Raw genomic sequence first — 27,650 nt, 5'->3', positions numbered from 1 at the left:
TGTGGGAAGAGGACCTAAATACCATAGTAATATTTCTCCACTGTGATGCCCAACCCCCCACCTCATTTTCTCATTCTCTCTCTCTCACACACACACACACACACACACACACACACTTTAAAATTCCACAGGGAGTGGTTGAGGAAGTTAAAAATCTGCATCCTTACAAATTGAGAAGCAGCGTGGCTCAGTGGAAAGAGCCCGGCCTTTGGAGTCAGAGGTCATGGGTTCGAATCCCGGCTCCGCCACATGTCTGCTGTGTGACCTTGGGCAAGTCACTTAGCTTCTCTGAGCCTCAGTTCCCTCATCTGTAAAATGGGGATTAAGCCTGTGAGCCCCACGTGGGACAACCTGATCACCTTGTATCCCCCCCAGCGCTTAGAACAGTGCTTTGCACATAGTAAGCGCTTAACAAATGCCATCATTAAATTCATCCTTAAAGGAGCAAAAGGACTTCAAATCAAAGGGTCTAGACCATTGGCATGGTGGCTAGTTCATGATGCTCTTTGAGTAGTAGAAGCACTCTATACATTTGCTTGTGCATTCCATGACTCAAAAAGCTGAGAATTTTAAGAAAAAATTTGTTTTGAAAAATTGTTTTCTTTACAAAATAAAGATACACTGGACACGCCTGCAAGAAGCAAGTGTTTTGAAAGATATTTTGAGCCTGGGATAAGCCTAATGTTTAGCAGATCAGATAAAGATGATTAATGCTTTCCAAGTCACAGATTACTAGTCCCACCATCAAGTTTACTCCAGAAATGAATCCTGGTTCTAGCTACCAGCCTGACTGGCAGAGTGAATTAGGTATCCCCCGACTTTTCCTGCACTGTTCCTTCACCCTGGATAAAGCCCATCCTTCTCAAGGCAGGAACTGTAATTAGATGCACTCCCTAGACATTTATGAGGAAGGCAGGAAGACATGTTTACTGGCAAAACATTTTGTGGCACAAGCTAAAACTAGTGTTTTTAGCCCTGTTAATCTGGATTGGCAAAAAAATGTTCTAGCAGCAAAACTCCCTATTGTCAGCAACCTAACAAGTCAGATTCTAACAGCACCAAAAAGCACAGGTGGATCACCTCCAACTAGAGACCACAAGATTCACTGGCTGGCAATTAACTCACTTTTATTAAGAGAGTCTAGTTTCACAGTACCAACTGAAAAAAATATTCAAGAAGTCACTCCCAAACAAACTGTGGGAAAGACAATCCAATCATATTTTTTAAAAATATACTTTAGTGTCTATCCATCGGGATGTCTTGCTCAGTCGATGTCACTGACCTTGCTTGAGGAAAGAGGGCAGAGACCAATTTTTCAGAGGAAACTGCTAATAAAAATGATAACGAAATGAGAACCAAGAGGTCAAGAGTGCATCATGGGCAAACATTTGGGAAGAGGTGGTTAAAGGTTCTTTCAGGAATCATTGCCTTTTTTCTTTCAGAACAAATTTCAAAAACTCAGTTAAAACCAAAACAGAGAATGGAAGCATCTTTAAAACACGAAAAAAAAAAAACCCAAAAACATTTCCAATCAATTTTAGGATGCAAACCCCTGGTGAAAAAAGTCAACTCCAGCACAGATAAAGCTTTGCCACATCAAATGCCACGGTTCGAAAGGAAAAGTCACAAACCCAGGCTGCACTGGACCAGCCCTATGACATGATGACTGAGCCCATGGCAGCACCCTGCCTGGGACCAAGAGTTCCTGTTACATAAATGCACTCCAGGTCAGCTTTGCTTCTTCATTCAAGGATCCTAAGGGATTTTTGCTCGTTCCCTCGGCTGCACAACCACTTTGTGAGGTAGCTGAAGCACAATTTTGCAATACAGAGGTAGTGGGGAAGATGGGAGGTGGAGGCATGAGGAGAGGCCCCTCACAGTCACTTGATGGAAAAGCAAATCTTAGTTTTCTAAGTCCTGGTTTGGCCTTTGACATGCTCCCATTTTGGTTTGGGTCACAGTAGGGATTTTGTTCATCTTGGAAAAGTTAAAGGAGAAGGGGCATTTGCAAAAAATCAAAAGGGGGAAAGGAGGAAGGCAGTTAATCTGTTTTATTTGGTGACATCTCTGGGGCAAAGAAGACTGAGGGGAGGGGAGGGAGGGGCCCTTAAATCAACAGGGCTGAACTGAGACACAAAGAGCAAAAATCAATTGTTTTCCCAGGAACACCTGCCTGAGAACTGATTATGACTTTCTGTGGGCTACGGACAACTTTCAAATGGCAAAGGCGAATGCCCACAGTAGGTCATACCAGATAACAACAGTGTCATTTATGAGAGCAAGGGACCCCCTTCTCTTTCCCACTGCAACAGTAACGGGGCTGGGACTCAGCTATGGCCCTTTTCTGGGGGGGATATTTCCCCAGTGCAAATATTGTGAGAAGCTGTAGTAGTCAGAAAAACAATTCCAGGTCTTGAGAATGAACAAATCCATAAAACCCAGGAAAGAGTACTGGACATTAATGGAAGAGTGGAAAATTTTGTTTAAAATTCCTAGAGGCAGGAGGGAAAAAGAAAAGAGAAATATCAGCTTCAAAATAAACCATGGACTCAATACTTACAACAATGGATACCAAGGGTAACTAATAAAGGACCTGTTCAGGCTGAGTCACTTTCACCCTCCGCAAAGGGTCAGAGAAGAAAGTCCAAGGAAAAGGCTTTGCTAAGATGAGCACATGTGGTCAAATATTCACTCAGTATAGTTATCCCAAATGAGGATTTAGTGTCATTTACTGCGAAAACAACAGCTTATAGTTTCCTGTACCATTTTTCTTAGACACGGCAGCAATGGAGTTCAAACTTGAGACGAATGTCAGAAGGTGTATGTTTCAATCAGAGGGATGCCTTAGATCAGCTGCAGCTGGGAACTTCCCGGGTGATGCTTGGAGAGAAAACAAGTTGGTTCCCCTCTTCACTGTTGTGCCAACTTTCAAAATAAGCAAATATGGCAGAACATGAAATTGACTAGAAAGTTATTTTAAACATCCACTTGCAAAGAGAGCAACTTTTTGGATGGTGCTAATACTGCTCTCTAATCTTTTGCTCTTGATTTTGCAAAAAAGAGCCAGAGGGGATAGGCAACAGAAGGACCAAAAAGGCTGATGGCAATGGCATATTTATGTTTCTCTCACCTTGAAAATCCTTTCTGTTTAAAGTTACAACCTGCTGGGCTCGGCCAGTCCATCCCATAAACCTGTTTGTGGAAAGGCTTTTTTGAAAGTTTCTTATAATTCTGTAGAACCTTCTTCCTTGAAGTCAAGATCATGGTACCGTTCCTCAATTATTTTGCTGGACTTTGGCAGTATGCTTTCTGCTTCATTCCCTAAGGGCTCACCTTCACTTTGCAGGGCTTCTCTATCTGGGTTTTCAGGATGCTTTGCTTTGTTTAGCAAGGGTTTCGTCTGGCCGAAGGCCTTGACTTCAGCAGCTGCATCGTCACCTGCCCCGTCCTTCTCACCCTTGTTGAAGGCCCCTGAAGGGGGAGATTCTCTGCCCAAGTGCGCCCCAACTCCAGACTCTGATGCCTTATCTTCTGCTCCGAGGGAGATTCCAGGGGTCTCTACCTCTTCAGCAGGCCCATCTCGTGAGCCAGATTGAAGATCCGGCTTGATGATTCTGGAGGAGCCGGATGAGAGATTCATGGGGGCATTGGCATCTGCAGTTAATGTTTTGGGCTTCACGTCAGCCTCTTCAGTGATTTTAGTTTCCATATGCTTGTCACCATCTTCCTCTGCCTTTTTCACATCTCTATTGGTCCTTTCTAGATTGCTGGGGAGGCATCCTACTTTATGGTCACTACTTTCAACCAGTGCGGCCACAGGCACTTTCTCTAATCCTTCTTGGTCAACTTTCCGCTTTTTCCTTACTTCATCAATCATATCGTATTCCAATGTCTCAGTGCTGGGCATTTCATTTTCATCAGAAATGGTTTTCCAAGGCCTGCTGGGTTGCTCACTACTGCTCTGCTCAAGGGCACATTCTTTCAAGTTGAGAGCTATTTTCTCAATGTCAGAACTTTGACATTGATTGGCAACTGGGTCATCTTCCATTTTATTCAATTCATATTTCCTCTTCTTGCTTTCCTTTAGATTCTCAGGCTCCAGTCTCTTTTCCTCCCTGTCTTGAGCTTCCCCACTCTCATCCTTCTCATTCTCAGGGTGAGGGGCATCCAGTTCCTCTTCTTGGTGGTCTCTCTGACCACTCCCTTTGCTTGCTGCCAAGAATGAACTCCTCTCCTTGGAATCCTTCTGTAAAATCACTCCACTTCTCTCTATTTCTTTTGTCCTGGAAGTTTTGGCTTGGTTTTCCACTGGGCCTTCATTTTGTGAGTCAAATGAACCATCTCCTTCCACACTCAATTGAAAAACAGATGACTGCGGTTTAAATTTCTGAAGTTTCTGAAGAGGCCCCCATACAAATTTATTAGGTGGTTTAAAATTCTCCCATGCATAGTGAACGAGTTCTCGCCGAAGATGTTTGTTTTTGACTGTGAACACGAAGTAATCCAAGGCACTTTGCTTGACATTCTGTAAACGGTGATTAACTAAGGTTTCCTCCAGGAAAAATTTGACCAGAATAGTTTGGTAATGCTCATAACCCATCTCACCCAGACACTTGAGTATGCGAGTTATCCGGAGGTTATTGTGACTATGCCTGGAAGAGAACAGGAAAATCTAAGAGGGTGAAAAGAAACTCAAACAGTGGAAGATGGGCAATCTATTAAAAAACCCAAATTTAATCTCCTGTGGGCAGAGACCTTTTTGTTCCAGCCTCCCCTAGTCCTGGATCATCTTTCTCCTGGAAATAACTTCTTTTAGAACTAAGGATACATTGGCAAGGGTTTTTCCTTGCCGTTAATAGTAGTACTGAAGTGTTCAGACTTAGTCTGCCACATTTGAGGCAGCAGGGGGCTTTGAATTTACATTAATCTCATTTTATTTTCAGGTTCAGGAAGCATAGCAGAGAACATTAATGTGGAAATGATAGGATGGGCTTTCAAACATTCTGCACTTGACTGTATACTTGATTTTTTGATCTGAGCAACTGGCAAGAACCGCCCAGCCGTTTATTATACAGAAAAAATGTTCACCTCTTTCAATATGGAAAATATTTAAGACCATGCCCTGATATCCTAACCCCAAGTCCAAAAACATTCTAGTCTTCTAGCAGGATTTTTTTATACAAAGCAGTGTGAGGATGAGAAAAGCCAGGTGAAGCCTTTGAAGAGCCTCGAGCAAATAAACTAATGGGAACTTCTACCTTTTGCTTTAAAGGGGAAACTGTGCCAGCCAGCAACCACTACCCATACCCTCAAGAGATGATGAGAGAGGTGCCCAATTCACCAGCAATGCTCAATCTGTAGCAGTCCTGAGGTGTTGGGGAGGGGAGAAGGGGAGAGGAAGAATGGGCTAGGTTCAGGCTCTGAACAAGAAGCAGCATGCCTAGTGGATAGAACACAGGCCTAGGGGTCAGAAGGACCTGGGTTCTGATCCTGGCCCCAACGCTTGTCTGCTAAGGGACCTTGAACAAGTCACTTCACTTCTCTGTGCCTCAGTTATCTCATCTGTAAAATGGGAATCAAGACTGTGACCCCATGTGGGATAGGGACTGTGTCCAACCTGATTTGCCTGTATCTATCTCAGCACTTAGTGCAGAGCCTGAGACACAGTAAATGCTTAACAAATACCCCAAGAAACCCCCTTCTCTGCCCAAGAAATCGTCACCTCAGGTCTGCTGCAAACTGAGTAGTTGGGGAAATGGGCATCTCTCCCATCTCTATGCCAGTAGCCACTGCCCAACAATTCTCCAGAGTTCTCAATCAATCAACAGTATTTACTGAGAGCTTACTGTGTGTATGTAGAGCTCTGTACTAATTGCTTGGGAGAGTACAAAAGAGTCACAATCTGCCCTAAAGGAGTTTACAATCTAGTGTAAATTCTCCTGCCTGGGGGATGTCGGGACAAAGTCTGGATGGAGGGTGAGAGGGGATAATGGTTAGCTGTTCTGATCTGCTGTTTTCAGAGGATAAGTTCAGATAGAGAAGCAGCGTGGCTCAGTGGAAACAGCATGGGCTTTGGAGTCAGGGGTCATGGGTTCGAATCCCAGCTCTGCCAACTGTCAGCTGTGTGACTTTGGGCAAGTCACTTAACTTCTCTGTGCCTCAGTTCCCTCATCTGTAAAATGGGGATTAAGACTGTGAGCCCCCTGTGGGACAACCTGATCACCTTGTAACCTGCCCAGCGCTTAAAACAGTGCTTTGCACATAGTAAGTGCTTAATAAACGCTATTGTTATTATTATTATTATTATTATACTAGCAGCCTAGCCCAGGCCCCTGGTGTGGGGAACTTGTAGGTTTCATCTCTGCCACAATACAAGCAGCCACAGACTAGTACAACAGGCAACAAAGAGATCTAAAAAAGCGCTCTCCTCACCTGGCCTGGGGTAGTAGGAAGGACTTCATGTCCCAGCACCATCTTGAGGATTTAAAGATCAAACTTGAGTCTGAATGTTTTCCTGGGTGGGTTTGAGGGTTCTGTATGGCAGCAGACCCAGGGTAGGGGCCCGTCTTTTGCTCAAAAAGTAAAGAGGCTGGAAGGAGAAGATCATTTTTTTCCCCCATCTGACAGGCCAGAAAACCAGGAGGTTGGAGTCTGGCCCCCAAACATGAAAAAAAATACTGGAACTCACCAGTTCAGGTTCTGAAATCGCTTCTGGTAGTTGTTTGCCCTTTTCACTATTCCCAATTCAGGAGCCACCAGTTCTATCCCATAAAACCCCAACATGAGCTCATAAGCTTGGACAAATCTTTTCATAACTTCATCAGAACTTCTGAATTCCTGAAAAAACACAAACATCCCTAAATGAGTATTAGCAGCAACCCCAAGAGTCAAAGTCTATTGCCCAGGAGTTTCTTTATCAAAACTTCAGCTTTTAATAACAAGTTTGAATTCTGCAAAATATACACTCTGGATCCTTTTATTTATTTATTTTTTGAAGTCAAAGGTCAAGGCCATCTTGGGGCAAATTCGACCCCAAACCCTTCCTTTTCTTAAATGATTCATTCTGGAATTTTAGGTTCGATGCCAGACCCTCAAGTCTCTCTTCCAGAGTCTAAAACAACACATTTCAAAACAATCATGGACAGCTAAGAAATCAGCAGACTGGGAATAGTTCATTTTAAATGCAACTGCAGGAAACACACAGTCTATTCACTGGCCCGTTTTTCTGGAAGTACAAATCCATATCCAGCAAGGGCAGCTGACAATGGGGAGAAGTGAGAAAATAGGACAATTTTAGGCTTTAGTGAATGAAATGCCTCATCCCAACTTCAGCTCTTTCAAGGTAACTACCTCAAGCTATAACAAGCAAAATCCCCACAACAGAGATGCAGTTTTTCTTGTCTGCATGAGATTTGGGAGCTCACGCCATTCCTCCCTAGTTATGAGCAGGATTGGTTCCTCAGAGTTAATGTTGACAGAAGGAACGAGGGGAAGGGATATAAATACCAACGACAATGAAGGTGGGCAGCTTTGCCATCTGGGCCCCTTTTGTATATCAGCCTCTCATTAAAAAATATAAAGCCTGTGAAATAAGAGGCATTTGAAATAAGTCACACCTGAATTTCTCTAGCTGTAAGGGGCTTCGCATACCAATTCACTCCTTGTTCCCGCAATGGAAATAACCTGAAGAGGAAAGAAGATTGCAAGTCAGTCACAGCAGTCAAAATGCTAATTTCAGAGGTTACAGAAAGGAGTAGTGTTGATATAATTAGCTCCTGTGAGACAGGAGGATTCTGAAAAGATTATTACCATTGTGTTGCACAGGGGTGGCAGCAGCCTGCAATTTTATGCTGGAATGCACCGCTTTTGCACGGGACTCTTTGCCCCTTCCCACCCAAAGTGTGGCTTCTGTTAGTTGGAGGTGGATGTGGGGAGTGAGGAGGCAAATTGTGTGTATGCGTGATGGGCGGGGGTGAGGGAGAGAGGGAAGAAATGGCAATAGGAAAATGGCTAAGAGTGGTTTCTAGGCTGGCAGTGGCCTGGGAGCACTAGGGCAACCAAAGCTTGATCCTGGGCCTGCCCTAAATTTTTGGTGCTGCTATGGCAGTAGAAGGACTTGATGGGAGGCTGAGAGAAAGACTGTGGTGGCTGGACCATTGTCAGTTACCCTTTGCCAACCTGGCTCCTGCTCCACTGAGTCCAGACCATTTCTCCTTGCTGCCCAACCATCTTGGCTTCCACAGAGGCCCAAGGTGGGGGGAGTGGTACACAAAATGGTAACAGGGGGTGAGGAACTGTTGCTCCATGACCCTTTAACCCATTTCTTCCCAAGCGTTTAGTACAGTGCTCTGCACACAGTAAGCACTCAATAAATACGATTGAATGAATAAATGAATCCCCACTACCTTGCCTCCTTCCCCTCCCCACAGCATCTGCATATATGTATATATGTTTGTACAGATTTATTACTCTATTTTACTTGTACAGATTTATTCTATTTATTTTATTTCGTTAATATGTTTTGCTTTGTTGTCTGTCTCCCCCTTCTAGACCATGAGCCCGCTGTTGGGTAGGGACCGTCTCTATATGTTGCCAACTTGTACTTCCCAAGTGCTTAGTACAGTGCTCTGCACATAGTAAGCACTCAATAAATATGATTGAATGAATGAATGAATAAAGCCAGGACAGCTGCCTGCCCTGCTTGCTACAGTCACCCCGCTGGAATTCTAACATACAAATATTCACTACAATTGCCGAACAATAGAAGGCTTTGCCATTTTCAAACATCCCTAATAACCTGCAGGGACAATTACTACTATCCAATTACTGTAAGGCTAAGGACTGCAGTAGATCTTATTGCTTGTATCCAACCCAGTGCTTTGTAGAGTACCTGACACATAGTAAGCACTTAAATACCATCATTAGTATCTATTTAATACAGGGAGTTCTATAACACAGGGGCTGCGTTTTTGCAGAACCTTGTGTTTGGAAATAATCATGTTCTAATAATCACTGATTTGGTGGGAACAGGTGATAGGGTGGATGGTTCAAAGTACCGCCATGCCTGATATTTTTCTATACATATTCCTGTATTATTGTTATACCCACCACTAGCAGAATGCCTCACCTTCTTACCACTCATTGTCACTTTACCGTATTAAACCAAAACCACAAATTTTCATCCAGTAACATGGGTTGGGAAGTTTAGTAGCATGCTTTGCTCTATACCACCTTTATGCACATAATCATTAGTACAGTGCTTGGCAAATAGTAAGTACTCAGTATGTGCCCACCCTCAGCCCTACAGCACCTATGTACATATCTGTACATTATTTATTTATATTAATGTCTGTCTCCCCCTCTAGACTGTAAGCTCGTTGCAGGAGGGGAACACATACCAACTCAGTTGTATTATACTCTCCCAAGCGCTTAGTACAGTGCTCTGATCACAGTAAGCGCTCAATAAATACCACTGACCGATCATTTCTTCCTACCCAGAATCTTCTTGCTCCAACTTGTGACTTGCATTACACCAGAACAGATTCATGTTGTGTGAAGAAAATTTCTTAGTTCCTCCACCATGTTATGGCCAAATTATGTAATGACTTTCTATAGTCTGGGAGCACTCCCAGTATCGTCTCTGAACTCCAAGTAAACTCTACTGCACCCATGTCCCCTAGAACATGGGGACTGCTTTCTTGTGGAACCCTGCATTAGGGAACTCCTGCACTATACTTCTGCCTTGCATCCAACCCTGTGCATGGGCACCACTGTTTCTTCTGACATTGCACATGCTAAGTCTAGAGACATGCTTTAGAAAGAATGGTTTCTAATTCTGCCATCAAGCTCTAAGTGAAATGCTTAGAGAAAATGCACTTTCTGGCAGAACCGTTTGGACACAGACACACATTCATCCAACAGAGTTGCACTCTACCTCTCTTTCGGAAGGAAGAGAGAGAAGCTATCCTGAAAAGGTCTTGCTGAACTGCTCTTGGAAGACCATGAGATTACTGATTTAATGGGGGAACAACATAAGGGGTGTATCTTGCATTTGAGATTATGATGGGAGGATAGGATGTTGGCTATATGGTAACCTTTTTGTTGGCATTGGTATCCCTTGTAAGGAAACAATTCTCTTTGCCTAAACTTACACCCAAAGAACATGATCCCTTGTTTCTATAGAATCAGTCAGTTTCTGTGCATTCCCAGAGCACCCTGGACTTACCACTGTATATATGAATGATTGTCCTCCAATGTGTCATAGTCATTTTTCCAGTTCTTAAGAATCTCATTAATATGTACACCTGGAACACAAATATACACAAGTTCCATGGATAGAGAAGCAGGTGATCTGGTGGAACGAGCATAGGACTGTGAGTCAGGAGCCTTGGATTCTAATGGTTCTAATTCCAGCTCTAACACTTGCATGTTGTGTGACCTAGGGAAAGTCACTTAATTTTTTTGTGCTTCAGTTTTCTCATCTATAAAATGCGATGAAATACCTGTTCTTGCTCTCCCTTAGACTATGAGCCCTCTATGGGACAGGGACTATGTCTGATTTGACCATACCGTACCTAACCCAGTACTTAGCACTTAATAAGTACTTAACAAATACCACAATTATTACTGTTACTATCGATTACCAGATTTTCTGGGAATCAACTAAGGTTCCATATTCATTAACAATCAATTGGATTGCTGTCCTGGGATTTAAGTCCCTCATGACTAAGTAATTTCAGATAAATGCTGAGTTATGTTTCCTAATCATCAATTAATCGTCAAATGGTAGCAACATTTCAAACTGCTGTCCCTGTATTATCATCATTTCCATCAACAACATTTATTGAATGGCTACTAAGTGCATGGCCCTGTATTACAAGTTTGGAGAAATAAAGACGTGGTCCATGCCTTCAAGGAGACTATAATCTAATGGGGAAGACAAGCAGACACAGACTGCCAAATAAACAAAAGGTATATGTGGGAAAAATAGGTCTAAGTGATAAAACAGGTAAGCAAATAACAGGTTTGCATTACATTACTGCTGAGGTGGCTGGTGAGATGGCATATCCAGGAAAGTGGGACAATGATTAGCAGCTTTTTGGAGGAGGTGACTTAAAGAAGGGAGGGACATGGTTCAGCAAAGATCCCTGCCCTCAAGGAGACTACAGTCTAAACTAACATTTTTATAGATTTCTAGTAGCTCAGCCCTGAGTCTGTATGACCAGCTGATTAAGACAGATTTCTAGGTGAATGGCCCTTGGAGTGGTCAATCCCAACTCAATTTGGTCCAAGGAAAAAATGATTTCTCCCCATGACCAATGGACTGGAGAGAAGTCAACAGTAACATCAATGTTGAAAGCTCATGGGGCAATGAAGCAAGCTCTCCATCACCTTGCCCCCTCCTACCTCCCCTCCCCTCTTTCCTTTACGGCCCAGCCCGCACACTCTGCTCCACTGTCGCTAACCTCCTCACTGTGCCTCCTTCTTGCCTGTTCCTCTGTTGACCCCTGGCCCACATTCTACCTCTGGCACGGAATGCCCTCCCTCCTCACATCTGCCAAACTAGCTCTCTTCCCCCCTTCAAAGCCCTACTGAGAGCTCAACTCCTCCAGGAGGCCTTCCCAGACTGAGCCCCCTTTTCCTCTGCTCCTCCTCCCTTCCCCATCATCCCTACTCCCTCCCTCTGCTCTACCCACTTATCCTGCCCCACGGCACTCGTGTATATTTGTACATATTTACCATTCTATTTATTTTATTAATGTGTACATAGCTATAATTCTGTTTATTTTGATGCTATTAATATCTATCTACTTGTTTTGTTGTCTGCCTACCCCTTCTAGACTGTGAGCCTGATGTTGGGTAGGGATTGTCTCTGTTGCCGAATTGTAACTTCCAAGTGCTTAGTATAGTACCCTGCACACAGTAAGCGCTCAATAAATATGACTGAATAAATGAATGTATGAAACAGCAATGGGAAAACTGGAGAGAACAGAAGAGAACTACAATATGTGAGTCAATGAGAGTGTTCTAGGATGTCAAGGTACCCTTTCCTTAGAGAGAGTACATGGGAGCCAAAATGTGAGTCTGGACCTGGTTGTTTGTGAAATCTGGGCCTAGGAAACCCCCTTGTCCTTTGATGGCTACCTCAGTTTTACTTCATGAATGGTTCTGCAACTGCCTACATGTAAGGAACCCCTTGCAGTGTAAGGAAGGGCATACTCATTGACTACTGTAAAAAAACTATAAGGGGTTTGGTGTCCTCAAACAAAGCAAAAGGAAAAAGAAAAAGTTTCTCCAAATCCATGTGTGACTAGTCGGGTTCCAAATGAAGAGCTTTGAGGTCTTGGGAGAATAGAGTGAGACTCCCCCCTTAACCAACATAAATTACTGTTTAAATTTAAATGCCCAGGGGTGCACAGAAATAGCATGAAACTAGTTGAAAGACTGTGGGCCTGGAAGTCATAGGACTTAAATTCTAATCTTGGCTCTGACACGTGCCTACTGGGTGACCTTGGGCAAGACATTAACTCTGCCTCAGTTTCCTCATCATTATCTATTCTTCCTCCCACTTAGATTGGAAGCCCACTGTGGGACAAGGACTATGTCTAACCTGGTTATCTTCTATCTACCCCAGTGCTTAGTACTGTGCTCGGCACATAGTAAGCACTTAACAAAAACCACAATTATTATTATTACAGAACTAGATGCTTGGGATAGACAAATCAACAGGCATTTATGGGGGCTCACAGTTGAAAAGAACGTACTTGAGGCTCTTGAAGCTATTTAATACAAGGATGTTATTGCAGAGCATATAGTAATAGCAGCAGTAATAGTGACCTTTAGACCACAGTTAAACTCTAAAAGTGTTTAGGTTAATTGGGGTTAAAAGCTTTCAAATGCACAATCATTGGTCCAATGAGCTAGAGAGTCATGAGAATGCTACACAGATTTCTGAGGTTAGTCACTGCAGCACTGTGGGAGGACAGACTTTTTTTTTTAACCTTACCATTTGGCTGGAATGGAATTTCGTTTTTGTAAAATCTCAGATTAACCATGTCACTTTCACCTTCATCTTTGTAGTCCTAAAAAAACAGGAAAGTGTTAGAGCCCAGCAAACCTTTGAATGCACTCAACAGGTTCTGTCATCCTCCTCCAAATTAGGGTCCAAGCTGGGAGAGAAGTGTGCTGAAGGGGGGTGCTGACTTACTGAACTGGGACCAAGATCCCAGTTGATCACAAAGAAAGAAAAAAAAAAAGGGAGAGGTGGGGGATATATGAGGAAAAGCAGGAGATGGGAGAAATGTGAGGATCACTAAAAATTCATTCAAACAAAGACATATAATACCTAATATATATCCTGGGAACTACAACCCTACACCAGAAAAGAGGAGTCTCTGGCTCTTAGCATATCAGACTAAGTAAGCACATAAAGGGTTGGAAAGAAATAATCTGCTAGAAATTCTAAAGTTCTTCTAGTCAGTAGGTGTTGATTGAGTTTCCCCAGGATGTATGACACTGTACTAAAAAGATGGTGGGCTGTTTGAACACTTCCAAGGTACAAACCAGGACCTCTGCTCCCCAGCTCAGCTCCACATGATACGCTACATAATGCTGTAGGACGGAAAACTGTGTGTCAGTAATAATTTGTCTCCGATAACAGGAGGAAAAAGCCAGGACACAGGAACACTGACTAGGAGATCTGGCGCAATATCCAACATTACAATATCCAGAAGACCATACAAGATGCTTAAAGAGTTTGAAAACAACTAAAAATCAGGAGACATACCGGATATTCATGTCTGTATCTCTGCATGTCTCGTGCTGCTCTCCAGTTGCGTGAACCGATTACCTGAAGCTGAAAAGGAGATAATGAATAAGGTTAAAATACATCAAATAACTGTGTCTGGCACTGAATCATCCATGGTGGGGAAAATCAACAATTAAATTTGACAAATGAGGTTCTCTCCGGGACCCGCACCTGGGGACAGACTGGCAAGTGGTTCTATTTGAAGAAATCTTAAACACCATAAAGAATCATACATTTAGCATTCTTCCTCTGTTTCAGATCACCAACTCTGAGTTTCTTTCCTTTGCTTAGACCAAATGTCAACACTCATTGTATTTCATGCATTGCAAACATAGCAGGCAGGAACAGATGTTCTACCTTCTTTTCTGTACAGACCAGCCTTGTAAAGAGATTTTACATGAAACATTTGCAAGGACATTTATATTAGCTCTTCTACACATTTGCTGTGGAGCCAATGACAGCAAATCCCATCATGAACCTGAGCTACAGGACCAGTGGTGAAGGATGTATTTTCAATATTGGCTAAAAATCTTACTTGCATGCAAGATTCTTTTTAGTTTGGCCTTTCTTTGAGATCTGTGTTAACTTGAACTGGTTGACTGACATTACGAGTTTTAGAAAAAACATTTCCCAGGTATATAACTCCCATGCATCTTGTGGTTAACTCAGCTGAAAACTCTTGTGATTCTGCGGCTCTCCCTGCCAACCTCCCTTCCAGGCCCCTGCTAATCACTAGCTACTACTACAAAGTGGAAATGAAGAAGGGAATCAGTTGGTTAGAGAGGAGGAAGAGTATTAGGTCAAAGCAAAGAGTAGAAGCAAACTTAGCCTAGTGGAAAGAGCGTGGGCCGGGGAGTTGGAAGACCTGGATTCTAATCCCTGCTCTGCCAATTGCTTGCTGTGTGACCTTGGACAAGTCACATAACTCCTCTGTGCCTCAGTTCTCCTGTTCTCCTTCCAATTTAGACTGCGAGCCCCATGTGGGACAGGGACGATATCCAACCTAATTAACTTGTATCTACCCCAACACTTAAAACAGCATTTGACACATAACAAATATCATAAGAAAAAGCAAAGGCAAACTTTGATTCTGAAAGTGACTTGGGGTTTGGGGATCGAACTGAGGCCTCAGGCCTGAATGAGCAAAGTCACTTCTCCCTCTGGGGAAGAGAGGGACAAGGTAGTTGAAAAACATGTGGAGCAAGAACCATTGCTGGGAGGAGTGGGAGAAATGGGAGAAAGCTGAGAATAAAGAAGTGAAGTGGCTACAAAGGAGATGTTTATAAGGAAATTGGAAAATGGTACGAGTCACATTTTTCCAACAGACAAGGCCTGAATGCTGGAGTTGAACAGGACTCTAAATCTCCTTTCCCTGTGGTTAAGGTCTCTTAGTTAATGAGGTTGTAACAATCTTAACACAGTTTTGGAGTTCAGGATGATGTTATGCCTTGCTTGGAAAAATTTAAGAATAAATGATGATTTTTAAAAAATCAATCTGAGAAATTTCCAACACCCAATTGAAATAAAAGGAGCACCAAATAACAAAGTGCAATGCAAACCTGGAATGTGGAAAGGCTAAAATACTGCTTGAAGAGTCTCTCTAGGAGAGAGAACCACCTGAACTGGAGACAGAGGAAACTAATTTGTTTTTGATAAATACAATTAGCTTCAAAACAAACAAACAAAAAATCCCCGAACAGGCAGTCAAATTCTCAATCTCCAATCCTGGATGACTTGCACTGCTCCTGCTGTGGAGTTTTGTTGGCAGAAACCTAGGCACCAGGCCCATTTCAGCCATGTTAAATTCATCTTTTCTTGCTATAATTTTGCCCTTTCTTCTGCTTAGCAACATTACTTCTCTCATCAACTCCCATGCCAACTGCCTCCACCACTTATTTCAGAACTTCAGCCCCCTCTTTGAAATCCCAGTTCTCCAACTCATCATCATCATCATCATCATCAATCGTATTTATTGAGCGCTTACTATGTGCAGAGCACTGTACTAAGTGCTTGGGAAGTACAAATTGGCAACATAATTGGCAACAACTCCCACTCCCATCTCTTGCCCTGCTGACTTAGCCAATTCTGCTGTTGACAAAATCAATACTGAGGCATGAAACTCCCCAAAGCCAACCCTTCTCACATCCACAGCTCCCTCCCACCACCACTTCCACTCTTCACCCTTCTCTCAAGACGTCTCCCACCAGCTTTCAAAAATCTAGCCTTTCTCCCTGACCCCAGCCCTTCTTACCTTCTAGAAACCCTTGCACCCATTCATCTTTCCATGAATGCTACCTTTAACCATTCACTTTTTGATGGCTCCTTCGCCTCTTCCTTCAAATATGCTCAAGTCTCCATCAACCTACATAAAAGCAGCCTCCACCTATCACTCCTTATCCCTCCTCCCATTAGTTTCCAAACACTGCTCACCTCCCAACTCCTTTCTTGATCCTCTACAACATTGTCTTTGTCCTGTTCAGTCCACACGACCTCTCACTTTCCAAGGTCATCTTCGCCCTCCTTCTTGCAAAATCTAAGGAATTCTACTTCCTCCTGATTCTCCTTCATCTCTCAGCTGCCTTCAACGCTGTCGATCAATCCCCTCTACTGAAAACACTGTGGTTTTTCTGACACAATTATCTCTTCTCCTCATACTGACCAATCCTTCTCATTCTTCCCCTGGTTCATCCTCTGCCTTCCATCCAATAACTGATGGTGTCCCTTAAGGCTCTGTTTGGGGCCTCTTCCTCTTCTCACTTTACACTCACTCCTAGGAGGAGCTCTTATTCTCCATGGTTTCATCTACCACCTCTACATATACAGCTTCATCTTCATATACTAGAGGAACAGCATGGCCTGGTGGAAAGACTCTCACTCCTGCCCAGAGGGAGTCAGAGGACCTGGGTTCTAATCCCACCTCTGCCACATGCCTGCTGTGTGACCTTGGATATATGACTTACCTTCTCTTGGCCTCCGTATCTCATCTGTAAAATGGGGATTCAATACATGTTCGTCCTCCTACTTAGACTGAAAGCCCTGTAGCGGGTACATAAGACAGGGACTGCACCTCACCTGATGATCTTGCATTTTCTCCTTCACTTAGAACAGTGCTTTACACATAGTAACTGCCTATATACCACTATTATTATTGTTATTACTATCTCCCAAATCTACCTCAAAACCCGGCCTCTCACCTGTTCTGCAATCTCTCATCTCCTCCTTCCTCCAGGACATCTCCGCCATGGATAACCTGTTGGTACATCATAAGCTCTCCTTTCTTCTTCTCCCACTCCCTTCTTCCTCGTCCTGATTTCCTCCCTTTACTCATCCCCCCTCCCAGCCATACAGAATTTATGTGAATATCTGCAATTAACTAATATTAATGTTTGCCTCCCTCTCTAGACTGCAAGCTTGTTGTGGTCAGGGAATGTGTGTGATTGTTATACTGTATCTCCCAAGTGCTTAGTACAGTGGTCTGCACATAGTTAGCACTCAATATGAACGAATAAAGTGGAAGAGTTTTTACTACCAAAACCACTTTTAGAAAGAAATGATTTGGAACAGAGCCCTGCTTTGGCCAGAAACCTATTTATTTCAGTGAAACATGATTAGCAGAACTGTTTGCAGTGTGTTTAATATGTAAAATTGGAATAAATTGCAAGAAAAATAATCAAAGGTATTTGAGCATTTACTTTGTGCACAGCACTATATTAAGAACTTGCAAAAGTACAACCCAACGGCTGGTAGGATATGATTCCTGTCCACAAGCTTACTTTCCCCACATATTTAATGAAATACTAAAAGACATCTATCACAGTTGTATTTTAGTTCCCTAAATACACTAGGATCCTGTGATAAGGGAAGAAGGGGAGGCTGAAGCCATATGGCTGAGATCTGGTAAAAAAAAAATCCCACCAAAATATTAACTTGACTCTGTTTAAGACCACAGGGATAATGGATCCCTATGCACCCCAAAATGAGGAAATAATGGAGTTTAAGATAGGCCTGTGTCTAAACTGGGCCAAGCTTCTGTAAGTGGACTTGCCCAGTAAAATGCACAGAAGAATCATGTAAGAAACAGTTCCCCATTCTCAAAACCTTAGATTAAAAATATATCCCTTGTAGCACTGGGAGTGGCCAAATTCATTTTTAGACTGAACAGACCAGAAAAGGAGTCAGGAAGGAAAGGGGAAAGAAAAGACGGTGTAGCTGTAGCATTGGAAACTGATATGAAAAGGGGTTCCCTCTCTCCCACATGAAAATCTTCAGAGAAGTGCAACCCTCTCTGCCTCAAAGTCCTGAAATATTGGCAAGCGCCAAGATTTAATACTGCAATCGGGGTTCCTGGAAATGTCAGAACCAAGACAGTTTTTCTGCTATTTCCATTGCTAAAAATGCAGCCATGATTGGAAATTGCTTTAGCTGGCCTTAACCAGACAGGTTGTAGATGTGGAAAATATATACAATACTGGATTTTCACCATGCTTACTTACAGCCAGCAGAGTCCAGCCCAGGAGCCTAAACAAGGCACAGTACGTTTAGGGCACTCTGGCTCCAAATGAGAGAGGCTTCAGGCTGTTTCAGTTGATTGGGTCCAAGCTGCCAACAGTAGTGGGAATATCCAAGAGCTGACAAAGTTTTCCTTTTCAGGGTCTCCCCCAATATGCCCCTCTCCCCATCACCTCCACCGAGCCTCTACTGCTCTCCCCCAAGGGGCTGAGGTGAATCTACCACCCCTCCCCTGCTTACTAATACACAATCTTGTCCTGGAGAGATCTGGATGGAACTGAAACCCCTAAAACCTAGATGGAGGGGGAGCTCAAAGGCATCCTATCTTCCAACAGCGGCCTAATTCCAGCTCCGCTGTGTGAACTTGGGCAAGGCTCAATTCTTTGTGCCTCAGTTTCCTCATCTGCAAATTGGGGATTGAATCCCAATCTCTCCTATTTAGACTGTGGGTCCCAGGTGGGATAGGGACTTTGTCCAACCTGATTATTTTGTATCTACTCCTGTGTTTAGTGTACTTGGCAAACACTTAACAAGTACCATAATTATTATTATATGGCAAATAAACCTTCCAACTCACTCCCAACTGCCTGTTGAATTCAGGTGCTGGGGCATGTCAGTAGTTGGGGAGCCCTTTCAAAGCATGTGTAAATTTCATGCTACATTCACTCAAGGATGGAGAAAAGTGGAGGAAGAGGAAGGAAAAATGTAGAAGAAAGGAGAAGCCAGTTTCCACTCATGATCAGGACACTCATGCTCAGTCCAGAACTCTGGGCCACTGCCTCCTGGAAATTCCTGGAAATTGCAATGGTTATCAGGAGGGCAATTCCAGCATAGAACATTAGATGCACTCCACGGATAAGCAAGTTATTTTTAAGGAAATGGTCAGCCCTACATTTCTCAGTTTTAAAATGGACATTTGAGCAACTTGGAGCAAATGAAGGGGAGGTCTGCTCCAGAAAGAAATGGGAGACATGCAGCAGACCAAGACCAGGGGCTTCCCATATGTGCAAAAATAAGATATGAGCCAGCAACACCATCTTATTTTTTAAAAGCAATTTTTTGGAAGTTATGGCATGCAAGAGCCAGGAGGTTAAGACTTCTCATACTCATCCCCCCATCTGACCTTCCTAAGTGTCGATCACTGGACTTTAAAAAGAATGTGGAAAAACTGAAGTGGGCTCAGAAAATTACGATGAAAATCATCATCATCATCATCAATCGCATTTATTGAGCGCTTACTATGTGCAGAGCACTGTACTAAGCGCTTGGGAAGTACAAATTGGCAACATACAGAGACAGTCCCTACCCAACAGTGGGCTCACAGTCTAAAAGGGGGAGACAGAGAACAAAACCAAACATACTAACAAAATAAAATAAATAGAATAGATATGTACAAATAAAATAAATAGAGTAATAAATATGTACAAACATATATACATATATACAGGTATATACGTATATACAAAATGATGAAAGGGTGGAAAATAGGCCCCGTGCGCAAAGGTTAAAGGAATTAGACGGCTGGAAATTAAAAGCCTTTGACGAGGCTTAACTATATTAAGTCTACTTAGGATTTTTATTGCAAGAATGTAAACAAATGCTCTCCCAGGCCAGGGAATAGAAGAAGCAGGAAAGATTTTGGTTGGACATAAAATCCTTAATTGTCAGGTTAATTAAACAATGGACCAGGCTATGTGGGAGGTGGTGGAGTCGCCATCCCTGGAGATTGAAAAAAAACATACAGCCATCTGTTCGGGATGGTTTAGGCATTCGCCAGCTCGTGGAGGTGCTTTCTAGTTCTATTATAATTGGATTCCACTACCGTGAGGTGACAGCTCAAGAGGCAGTTGCGCTTTATGGGGAGGAGAGGTGGTCATATTTAAATATCACAAATTCCTTTCCAACAGTCTGTACACCAGCTGACCCCATTCTTCTTGATCCAGGGACCCGATCCACTTACACTGCAAAAAACCAATCCCCATCTTCCTCCTCCTCCAAAAAAAAACCAAACAAACCTGAAAGTTATATCCCTTGCATATGACACATCAGCAAGCCTCAGGAAAGTGCCCGGTGAATTGCGACTCTCAGTGAATACATGCTCGAAAGGGCATGGGAATCTAGGGCTCGGGGGTCGTTCCCAGCACTATCGGGCCCGTGGGTCCTGCGACCTCCGGGTCACCAAAGATGGGGCGGCAGGACAAAAGCTGGGCAGTCGGGGAATAATAATAATAATAATGATAGCATTTGTTAAGGGCTTACTATGTGCAAAGCACTGCTCTAAGAGCTAGGGAGATATAAGGTGATCAGGTTGTCCCACGTGAGGCTCACAGTCTTAGTCCCCGTTTTACAGGTAAGGTAACTGAGGCACAGAGAAGTTATGTGACTTGCCCAAAGTCACACAGCCGATAAGTGGCGGAGCCGAAATTCGAACCCATGACCTCTGCCTCCCAAGCCCGTGTTCTTTCCACTGAGCCACGCAATAATAATAATGATGGTATTTGTTAAGTGTTTACTATGTGCCAGGCACTGTTCTAAGCGCTGGAGGAGATACAAGGTCATCAGGTTGTCCCGCGTGGGGCTCACCGTCTTCATCCCCATTTTACAGCTGAGGTAACTGAGGCCCAGAGAAGTGAAGTGGCTTGCCCAAAGTCACACAGCTGACAAGTGAGAAGCAGCGTGGCTCGGTGGAAAGAGCACGGGCTTGGGAGTCGGAGGTCATGAGTTCTAATCCCGGCCCCGCCACTTAGCAGCTGTGTGACTTTGGGCGAGTCACTTCTCTGGGCCTCAGTCCCCTCATCTGTAAAATGGGGATGAAGACTGAGCCCCACGTGGGACACCCTGATCACCTTATATCCACCCCAGCGCTTAGAACAGTGCTTGGCACATAGTAAGCACTTAACAAATGCCATCATCATTATTATTATTATCCCACATTGGTTCCCAGTGAGAAGCAGCATGGCCTAGTGGAAAGAGCATGTGGTTGGGAGTGAGAGGAGCTGGGTTCTAATTCCGACTCTGCCAAACGCCTGCTGTATGACCTTGGGCAAGACACTAAACTTTTATCATTATTATTATTATTTAGTATTTAAGCACTTCCTATAAGCCAGGCACTGTGCTGAGCACTGGGGTGGGTACAGATTTGTCAGGTTGGTCACAGTCCCTGTCGCACATGGGGCACGGAGTCTTAATCCTCTATCTACCCCCAGTCCTTAGAACGATGTTTGACACATACTAAGCGCTTACCAAATACCAAAGTCATTATTAAGTGACCTCTAACTCCCCAGCCCGTGTTTTTTTTTTTTTCCACTAAGCCACGCAGTTTCTAGAGGAAAGGCCCCGACCCCCGGAGGTCAGCCCCAGACTGAGCCCCTTCCTTCCTCTCCACCCCCCCCCCCATCTTACCTCCTTCCCTTCCCCACAACACCTGTATATATGTATATATGTTTGTACATATTTTTTACTCTATTTATTTATTCATTTCATTTGTACATATCTATTCTATTTATTTTATTTTGTTAGTATGTTTGGTTTTGTTCTCTGTCTCCCCCTTTTAGACTGTGAGCCCACTGTTGGGTAGGGACTGTCTCTACATGTTGCCAATTTGTACTTCCCAAGCGCTCAGTACAGTGCTCTGCACATAGTAAGCGCTCAATAAATACGATTGATGATGATGATGAGGGGGAGGAGCTGGGTGTCGGCCGCGGTGGGAAGCGGGGGAAGGAAAGATGGTTTGGCAGCCGCGGGTTGTTAAGAGCGAGCTCAAGGAGGGGGGTCCTCGGGTGGGCTGGGGGCTTACCCCGGGGGGGCTCCCGTTGGGCCCGGGCGGCTGCTGCTCGCCCTCCCCGGCTCCCTCCGCCTTCTCCTCTTCGCCGTCGCTCTCCCAAGTGGAGTCGTAGCCCTCGTCGGTCATCCTCGGGCGAGGGGGAGGCCCGGCCTGCCGACCGGAGGGCGGGCAGGGGGACCGACCGCGGCAGGGAAGCGGCGGAAACGAAAGTGAAAGGGGGGCGGAACGGGGGCGACAAAGCGAAAGCCACGTGGGGCGGACGGACGGACGGGGAACGGAGAGGCCCCGCCCCGCGCGGCCCACGGGGACCGAGGCCCGCGCCCGACCCGGATATGTGCCCGGAAAATGCCAGAATTTCCAACCCCCCAGAGGTATACCTTGGTTTTGAACAATCCATGGCTCAGTGAAAAGAGCACGGGCTTTGGAGTAAATAAATAGAGTAACAAATATGTACAAACATAGATACAGGTACAATTACTATTATTAGTAGTACTAGTAGAAGCTCCAGGATGCTTCGAGGAAGTTGGTGTTGGTCACCCTCCTGGACCCCTGCCCTCATGACTCTCCAGCCCCCGACTCTCCCCTTTCCATCCCTGGCTTTCCATGACCTAATGGAACTTGTACTTCGACTTGTACAACTCGCCAACTTGTACTTCCCGAGCGCTTGGTACAGTGCTCTGCACACGGTAAGCGCTCAATAAATACGATTGAATGAATGAATGGAGTCAGAGGTCATGGGTTCGAGTTCCGGCTCCGCCACGTGTCTGCTGTGTGACCTTGGGTAAGTCACTTCTCGGAGCTTCAGTTACCTCATCTGTAAAAGTTCAGTTACCTCATCTTAGTACAGTGCTAAGCGCTTAGTACAGTGCTAAGCGCTTAGTACAGTGCTCTGCACATAGTAAGCGCTCAATAAATACGATTGATTGTAAAATGGGGATGATGACTGTAAGCCCCACGTGGGACAAGCTGATCACCTTGTATCCCCCACCCCAGCGCTTAGAACAGTGCTTTGCACATAGTAAGCGCTTAACAAATGCCATCATTATTATTATTATTATTATTATTATTATAATCAATCAATCGTATTTATTGAGCGCTTACTGTGTGCAGAGCACTGTACTAAGCGCTTGGGAAGTACAAGTTGGCAACATATAGAGACGGTCCCTACCCAACAGTGGGCTCACAGTCTAGAAGGGGGAGACAGACAACAAGACAAAGCATATTAACAAAATAAAATAAATAGAATAAATATGTCCACACAAAATAGAGTAATAAATCCGTACAAACATATATGCATATATACAGGTGCTGTGGGGAGGGGAAAGAGGTAAGGCGGTGGGGATGGAGAGGGGGAGGAGGGAGAGACTTACCCAAAGTCACACAACTGACAATTGGCAGAGGCAGGATTCAAACCCATGACCTCTGACTCCAAAGCCCGGGCTCTTTCCACTCAACAGTGGGCTCACAGTCTAGAAGGGACTACATACATAACTTGGGGGGGGGGGGGGGGGAGAAGGGGGACATCAGGTTTTAAAAGGCATGCAGGACCCATTAGGGGTTTTACCAGAGGCCATTTGGAATTGAACTTGTAATAGTAATAATAATAGTGGTATTTAATAATAAGAATGATGGCATTTAAGCGCCTACTATGTGCAAAGCACTGTTCTAAGCGCTGGGGGGGATACAAGGTGATCAGGTTGTCCCACGGGGGCCTTCCAGGCTTAATCCTCATTTTACAGATGAGGTAACTGAGGTACAGAGAAGTTAAGTGACTTGCCCAAAGTCACACAGCTGACGGTGGAGCCGGGATCTGAACCCACGACCTCTGACACCAAAGCCCGTGGCTCTTTCCACTGAGCCACACTGTAAGTGCTTACTATGCGCCGAACACGTAGTTCTATGCGCTGCGATAGACACAAGGTTATTAGGTTGTCCCACTTGAGGCTCACAATCTTGATCCCCATTTTCCAGATGAGGTAACTGAGGCCCAGTGAAGTAACTTGCCCAAAATCACACAGCTGATAAGTGGCGAAGTCGGGATTAGAACCCACCACCTCTGACTCCCAAGCCCTGGGCTCTTTCCACTAAGCAACGCTGCTTGTCCTGTATGTTTCTTTAACCGACGGAAATGCCCTGACAGCCTCACTTGGGAAATCAATCAATCGTATTTATTGAGCGCTTACTGTGTGCAGAGCACTGTACTAAGCACTTGGGAAGTACAAGTTGGCAACATATAGAGACAGTCCCTACCCAACAGTGGGCTCACAGTCTAGAAGGGGGAGACAGAGAACAAAACCAAACATATTAACATAAAATAGAATAGATATATACAAGTAAAATAAATAAATAAATAAATAAATGGTTTCCCTTGATAGGTGTCTCCTGTGGCCGAGGGGGGGAATCAGCATGAGGTAGTGGACAGGGCCAGGGAGTCAGAAGGTCATGGGTTCTAATCCCAGTTCCTCCACTAGTCTGCTGTATGACCTTGGGCAAGTCACTTCCCTTGTCTGCATCTCAGTTACCTCATCTGAAAAATGGAGATTAAGACTGGGAGCCCCACATGGGACAGGGGCTGACTTCAATCTGATTTGCTTGTATCCACCCCAGCACTTAGTACAATGCCTGGCACATAGTAACCACAAGAATAATAATTACTATTCATTCAGTTGTATTTATTGAGCACCTACTGTGTGCAGAGCACTGTAATAAGTACCAATCAGCAACATAGAGACGGTCCCTACCCAACAATGGGCTCACAGTCTAGAAATTATTACTAACCATGGTTACTCAGTCTTCCCTGTCCACAGTTTATTAGGGCCAACCTATGCCTGAATCCCAGTTTTTAACACTGGGGTGGGCTCAGACAGATACTTTGGAAGACATCCCCATACCCACCATGATGATTTAAACATCAATTCTGCTTTTTGTTTTTTCTAAGTGGTATCAAGCCTAGAGTACATGGGAGGTGACAGGCATCAGAAAGGTTTAGGTTGGGGGAAGGCAGGGGATAGAAAGAGAGAAAAGAAGAAAACCCAAGGAGAAAATGGGTAAGGGGAGACAGGCAGACTAAATGGAGACTTACCTACACCTCCATTTGCCACCATCCCCAGCCAAGTCCAAAAGGGTGCTGGTGGCGAGCACCACCACTTGGTGAGTGCCAAATCAGGCCTTTCCAGGCCAGGAATAGGAGTTGGAGGCAGCCTTTCTAGCTGTAAAGAAAACTCATTTTTGGCTCAAGAGAGACTGTTCAGTCATGACAGTAGGATGACTACTCCTGCCACTCCTGATCAAGACTCTGCCATCACCCCTTTCTGCCCCTTTCTCTATCCAAGCAGCCACCAACCTGATCACATTCTGGCTCAACTACTGCAACGGTCTCACTGGTCTCTTTGCCTCCAGGCTCTCCCCTCTGCAAGTCATACTTCTTCCCAGATTATTTTTCTAAAATGTCATTCTACAGACATCTCAAAAACCAGCAGGGATTACCCGTTCCTCTCCACATCAAGCACTGTCTTTAAGGTACTCCATTAATCCTCTTGCTTTATCCACTCCTCTCCCACCACACCTCAGCTCACACTCTTTTTGTTCCTCCCAACATCACCTCACTGTGCCTTAATCTGGTATCTCACATCCCCAACCACTTGCTCATAGCAACCTCTCTGCCTTCCCTTCCTCTGAAATCCTACCTCCTCCATGGGGCCTTCCCAGATTAAATTTTCTTCTCCCCAGAGCATATCCTCCCCCTTACTTCAACACTTCTACACTCAACCACTGAAGCACTTTTGTACATATTGATTTACCATATAATTGTTTCTCCATTACATCGCAAGCTCCTGGAGAGGAGGAATCATGTCTTCTACCTCTATTGTACTCTCCTTTGGCATAGTGCTCTGCATACTGTTTATTATTATTATCTTACCTCCTTCCCTTCCCCACAGCACCTGTATATATGTATATATGTTTGTACATATTACTCTATTTATTATACTTGTACATATCTATTCTATTTATTTTATTTTGTTAGTATGTTTGGTTTTGTTCTCTGTCTCCCCCTTCTAGACTGCGAGCCCACTGTTGGGTAGGGACTGTCTCTGTATGTTGCCAACTTGTACTTCCCAAGCGCTTGGTACAGTGCTCTGCACACAGCGGGCACTCAATAAATATGATTGATTGACTGATTGACTCTAGACTATGAGCCTGCTGTTGGGTAGGGACCGTCTCTACATACCATCATTCATTCATTCAATCGTATTTGTTAAGCGCTTGCTGTGTGCAGAGCACTGGACTGAGCGCTTGGGAAGTACGGGTTGGCAACATACGAGATGGTCCCTACCCAACAGCTAAGTACCATTAAAAAAGAAATGCAAAAATAAAAAAGCATCCTCCCCCTCGCCTTACCTTCACCTCCCCACAGCACCTGTATATGTGTATATATATATGTTTGTACATATTTATTACTCCATTTATTTTACTTGTATATATTTATTCTATTTATTTTATTTTGTTAATATTTTTGTTGTTGTTGTCTGTCTCCCCCTTCTAGACTGTGAGCCCGCTGTTGGGTAGGGACTGTCTCTGTCTGTTGCCAGCGTGTACTTCCCAAGCACTTAGTACAGTGCTCTGCACAGAGTAAGCGCTCAATAAATACGACTGAATGAATGAAGTGCAGGAGTCGTTTCAGATTCATAGCAACTCCATGAATATACTTTCTCTAGAACGTCCTGTTCTCTGCCATAAACTTTAACTTTTCTAGTGGTTCTTCCGTTGTCATTGTTATGGTCTCGATCCATCTAGCTGCTGGTCTACCTCTTCCATGTTTTCCCTGGGCTTTTCCTAGCATTAGTGTTTTCTCCAGAGAATTAGTCCTCCTGATTATGTGTCCAAAATATGCTAATCTAAGTTGAGTCATCTGGCCTTCCAAAGACCACTTTAGTTTAATTTGCTCTAAAATCCATCTGTTTGTCTTTCAGGCAGTCCACGCAACAAAAACTACTGAATGACTGATTCTTCTTGGCAGTGGTAATAGCAGCCTTCACTACTGCTAAAGGGTCTGACCTGCCATCCCAGGGCAACCCCCGAAAGCAGGTGCATCCCCATCCAAAGGTGAGTGACCCCCTCAGCTGTCTATCTTAATTCAGGGATAAGCATGACGATAAAAGTGCTTCTCTTCTCTGTTGGGGAATGGGGGAAGGAGAACCAGGGTCCAACCTGTACTATTTCCAGTCCCAGGGTGGGCTCCAGAAAATCCACTGTGTCAGAAACTTTTATCTACTGAATAATACATGGGCTTTGAGTTTTAAAGAACAAAAGTGAAAAGAAAAAGCACATTACATTGAAATACATATGGTATTATCCTTCCTTTCAGAGAAGGGACTCAAAATGCTTCACAAACATGTATCGTGCTCATTAATTCTTATTCCCACCCAAATCGAGATACCAGATCCAATGACTCATGGGTGGAAAGTACTTCAGTAGAATTACAATCATTTAACAAAGGGAAAATCATTTGCTAATTAGAATAGAAGAAAAAACAGAAAGTTAAAAACATGC

At 44.1% G+C, this 27,650-nt stretch overlaps 1 protein-coding gene across 1 annotated transcript; it reads right to left on the bottom strand.

Annotated features, from left to right (window-relative positions):
* Positions 1 to 1,110: 1,110 nt before the first annotated feature.
* On the bottom strand, positions 1,111 to 22,255 carry OGFR (opioid growth factor receptor). The gene is made up of 7 exons (XM_038750553.1): positions 22,113 to 22,255; positions 13,787 to 13,855; positions 13,007 to 13,082; positions 10,226 to 10,304; positions 7,617 to 7,683; positions 6,689 to 6,837; positions 1,111 to 4,652 (listed from the first exon to the last, which is right to left on the bottom strand). Exons 1-7 carry the CDS (start codon positions 22,224 to 22,226, stop codon positions 3,224 to 3,226), a joined length of 1,983 nt encoding a protein of 660 aa, XP_038606481.1. The 5' UTR covers positions 22,227 to 22,255; the 3' UTR covers positions 1,111 to 3,223.
* Positions 22,256 to 27,650: the final 5,395 nt, after the last annotated feature.

Source organism: Tachyglossus aculeatus, chromosome 8 (genome assembly GCF_015852505.1).
Source record: "Tachyglossus aculeatus isolate mTacAcu1 chromosome 8, mTacAcu1.pri, whole genome shotgun sequence".
NCBI classification, from domain to species: domain Eukaryota; kingdom Metazoa; phylum Chordata; class Mammalia; order Monotremata; family Tachyglossidae; genus Tachyglossus; species Tachyglossus aculeatus.
The sequence above is the reverse complement of the archived record's forward strand: the minus strand, read 5'-3'. Positions and strand labels throughout refer to the sequence as shown.

Excerpts from the sequence above, each read along its gene's own strand:
- OGFR (XM_038750553.1), bottom strand. The coding sequence starts at position 22,226 with ATGACCGACGAGGGCTACGACTCCACTTGGGAGAGCGACGGCGAAGAG. Across the intron at positions 13,083-13,786 it reads GATACAGACATGAATATCCG|GACTACAAAGATGAAGGTGA; the intron begins GTATGTCTCCTG and ends CTGTTTTTTTAG. Across the intron at positions 10,305-13,006 it reads AATTCCATTCCAGCCAAATG|GTGTACATATTAATGAGATT; the intron begins GTAAGGTTAAAA and ends TTTGTGTTCCAG.